This window comes from Sphaeroforma arctica, assembly GCF_001186125.1.
Source record: "Sphaeroforma arctica JP610 unplaced genomic scaffold supercont1.580, whole genome shotgun sequence".
NCBI classification, from domain to species: Eukaryota; class Ichthyosporea; order Ichthyophonida; genus Sphaeroforma; species Sphaeroforma arctica.
This window is the reverse complement of record NW_014039978.1, coordinates 14,703-18,474: the sequence shown is the minus strand read 5'-3', so window position 1 is coordinate 18,474 and position 3,772 is coordinate 14,703. Positions and strand designations below refer to the sequence as shown.

The following is a 3,772-nucleotide window of genomic DNA, read 5'->3' as shown; positions in this document are numbered from 1 at the left end:
TTTCGTTTGCGCACGACTGGTCTACGGTAGACGGTTGGATGGATCCACCATGGGCGAAGATACATAAGATGTTTCGGAAGATGAAGGACGATGGCGCAAGGGCAACAATATGTATACCGTGGATACCGCGAGCACCGTAGTTCAACCTACTCAAGCAATTGCTACACATGGAGCCACTCCTAGTGCCACGAGCGGCGCCTACGTTTCTGAAATATGCCAAGTACTCCAGCGGGAAGACACCATGGGGCCACACGGTCATAGCTCGAGTAGGCCCACCTAATGGTTACGAGCTAGGTACGACATTTTCGAAACGACTGGGTAACACATAACCCCGGCACACTCGACATGTGATGTGTTTGGACACAGCGAGGGAGGTATCAATTTTTATAACGAAAGCAGAGAATCAACCGGCTTTTGCACAAGCCACGCCGGAAGAGCAACAACGCCGTACACAGCTAACACAAGCCCAACACGAGCAAGGTCATCACGGCGCGGCAAATACTGTAAACAGCTCCATAACAATGTTCATATATGGCCGGGCGCGCTCGAACTCGCGACGGAAGTGAAACTCCAATGCGACACATGCTTAGGACAAGACACTCTGCGCAAAGGTTTCCACCTGATGAGTAGTATAGAGGCACAGTATCCTTGGGATCACATACCGGTCAACTACATCCCGATGGCCCTGGAAAATCTGAGGAAGAACAACTACATTCTTCACGTCCTAGACATTGCTTCGGGGTATTCCATACTTAAAGCCACGGCAGACAAGACGAATGAGACTACAGCCAAGACATTGATCGAGATCTTTGATGAACAAGCTTTTCCGCGCATAATTCAGACGGATATGGGTCCAGAGTGAGGCGATAACCCAACGCTGGCATGAACACCCTCCTCTTTTACGATGCTCTACCAGAACTTACAAATATCACGACGACACAAAGTGCTCCCTTAAGTGTGCATTTTGGTCGACATCCCGTACCCTTTGCTGACTTTACGAACCCCCTCTCAGAAACCCAACCAGTCACTAATGGTAGCTGGGCACACTGGTTAGACCATTTGCAGGACACCATCCTTCCGGCACTGTACCACATTACGAAGTAGTACACGGGCAAGCTCAGGAAGACATTCGACCGCTTGCATGCTCACGAATTAGTACAGTTTGATGTCGGAGATTTAGTGATGGTACGATCTGAACGGCAAACCACAAAGGCGATGCGACCATTGTTTGGCCCATACGTGATCAAAGCGAAGGTCGGCCAACGATATTGCCGCCTATCATAAGGCTTCGCAAACACGTACGTGAAAGAGGCAACGCGCACAAATCAATAATTTTCCCCGGGACATGCACATATATACACGTTACCATGTACGACGGTGCGCTCGAGCCGTATACTTTGGGCTCTTTACCTCTCAGAGGATAAATGCCAGCACACTACTCTAGCTCTCAGAGGATACATGCTAGCAAGCTACCCATATATGTATATATTCCTTCCTATATTTTTCAACCTGTCATACTACCAGTGAGTAGTGCTTCAGCTTGGGGGGGGGGGGGGTTGTGGTCGGAATTTCCATATACACGGTAAACTTAGTTTTATGACGGCTTATCAAATCTTAGGATTCGATATACCTGGTTTTGATTCGATCCGGTTGGGATCGAAAACATGACTCATCATGAGAATCTAATAGTTATAATTATTATCTAATAAAGACACGACGTCTCCCTGAGCAGTCAGTGAGAACGTTCAGATACAATTATTGAACGAGTACATACCACACTGTTTGTCTGCCTTGATGAAGGTTTATATTTTCTCCTGTTATCCTTAGTACGTAAGTGCCTGGTATCTTATGACCTTGAGTATTTGCGTGTGTATATGCTCTGTGTCCGAGTTGCGGTAACGCTCCTCTAACACTTGCATTGTTATAAGCAATCGCTCTGTACGTACCTCTACGTTTAGTGTCTTATTCTGTATGTCGTTGAGAAACTTCTCTAACAGATAGTCTATTGGATGGTGTCTGAGTCTATCAATAATATTATATTGAATTGCTCAGGATCCTTGTAGTGATTGGACATATGTGTTTCCGAGTCTCGTAATTCGTTGAGCACTGTCGTAATCTTCTCCCTTGCATCAGTGGAGCCTAATAGATATCTAACCAGCGCTGGGTACTGACGTAGATGCATTAACTTAGCTAGGAATAGGTCTCTGCATTGCGTAGTAAACTCTATACTGTCTTCACAATTTTTCATTTTGAAACTAGTGTCACTTGGTAACTTCGAAAATCTGAGGTCTTGTGAAATATATATTAGATGCCATTGATGCAACAAATAAGACAAAGGTGTACTCAATGAGATACGTGACTCGGAGATGCAGGTCACGAAGCACTACACTCGTCCAGAGCAATTCAATAGAATTAATATTGATTGACCTGGGTGTAAACACCCAGGTGGACTATTTGTTGGAAAAGTTTCTCAATGACATGGAGTATACATAAGGCACTGAACGTCGAGGTGTGCACAGAGCGATTACATAGAACAATATAAATGTTGAAGAAGCGTTACCAAAACACAGGCAAGGAGCGAATACACACTCGACTACTCAAGGTAGCGATATACAAGGCACTCATGTACTATGGACAGCAAGAGAAGATAGATACTATCATTAAAGCAGACAAACTGCCTGATGGAAGTGACGGACACTTATCGAATATGAAGCATAGTGTGTTCTGTTCACATACTGAAGCATCCATAAGGACAGCAGCCAAAGTACAGGTAGATCATTTATACAGAGAGCGTAAGATATACAGTTGTGACACGGCAACTTAGAGCATCGCTCAGAGCACTACCACTGCTGCTCTCACCTGTCACAAACCAGACAAGGGCACAACAAGACAAGTATATGCACCAGGGCAACCCCAGGAGAAGAAAGGGGAGCCAATACGAGCATGTACTTATTCTGAGGTGTCACCAGCCCCACATCGGTTTAGTCAATGTTCTATGAAGGCATCAAATCAGGCCAAGAAGGCTGAGGAACGTGTCAAGAACGACGTGCAAGTAGCTAGAATGTCTATTACCTCAAGGAAGGTGGAAGAAATACCAGATAGTGATGAGTCCTTAAACAACTGGTGGACGTAAACAAACATGATTGACCTGGCTGGCTGGCTAAATGTAACTACAAATAAATAAACGTTATTAATAAATGCAAATGAAAATAATGTCAGGCAAATGAGGCACGCCAAAGTCAATTTTGCACTTCACAAGTATATTCCGCAAACGGATGAAGATGTACAAAGGTGACTTACAGATGGTCACATATACAAACTAACGACACCAACAACGGTAAACTTACTATTGTTATCATGACCAGACAGGTATCCTCGAGAAAGCAAGAACATGTTAGACTTACGAGAGATCAATCATCAATACAAGCAAGACAAGTTTGTGCTACCGGAGACAAATGGATGATTACACAACCTATGTACCTACAAGGAGCACTATCCATCTCCAAGCTTGATCTCACGGGAGGGCTTCACCACTTCTTAGTAGATGAGGCAAGCCAACACTTCTTCACATTCTCGTAGAGAGGAGCGCAGTACTCATTCAAGTTGCGTTTAGTCTGCACTCTCACAGCACAATTTCAGAGAGTCATGGCAAACTTGTTTGTAGACATCATCAAAGGAGTGCAAGGGTATGTAGATGACATACTCATTGCAAGTCTTATCGAAGAACATATATATATATATATATATATATATANATATATATATANATATA

General features: G+C 44.1%; 2 protein-coding genes across 2 annotated transcripts in view; both read left to right on the top strand.

The window, feature by feature from the left end:
* Positions 1-2,542: 2,542 nt before the first annotated feature.
* SARC_07382 (hypothetical protein) lies at positions 2,543-3,133 on the top strand (the record flags this gene model as incomplete). Its single annotated transcript, XM_014298686.1, has 2 exons — positions 2,543-2,717; positions 2,874-3,133. 2 exons carry the CDS (start codon positions 2,543-2,545, stop codon positions 3,131-3,133), a joined length of 435 nt encoding a protein of 144 aa, XP_014154161.1.
* A 512-nt stretch (positions 3,134-3,645) lies between these two features.
* Positions 3,646-3,772, top strand: part of SARC_07381 (hypothetical protein) — a gene marked incomplete at both ends in the record, with an annotated part of 834 nt that continues 707 nt past the window's right edge. Inside the window, one exon of the mRNA XM_014298685.1 lies at positions 3,646-3,686. Within this exon, the coding sequence (XP_014154160.1) occupies positions 3,646-3,686 (41 nt within the window). The remainder of the gene's footprint in view (positions 3,687-3,772) is intronic.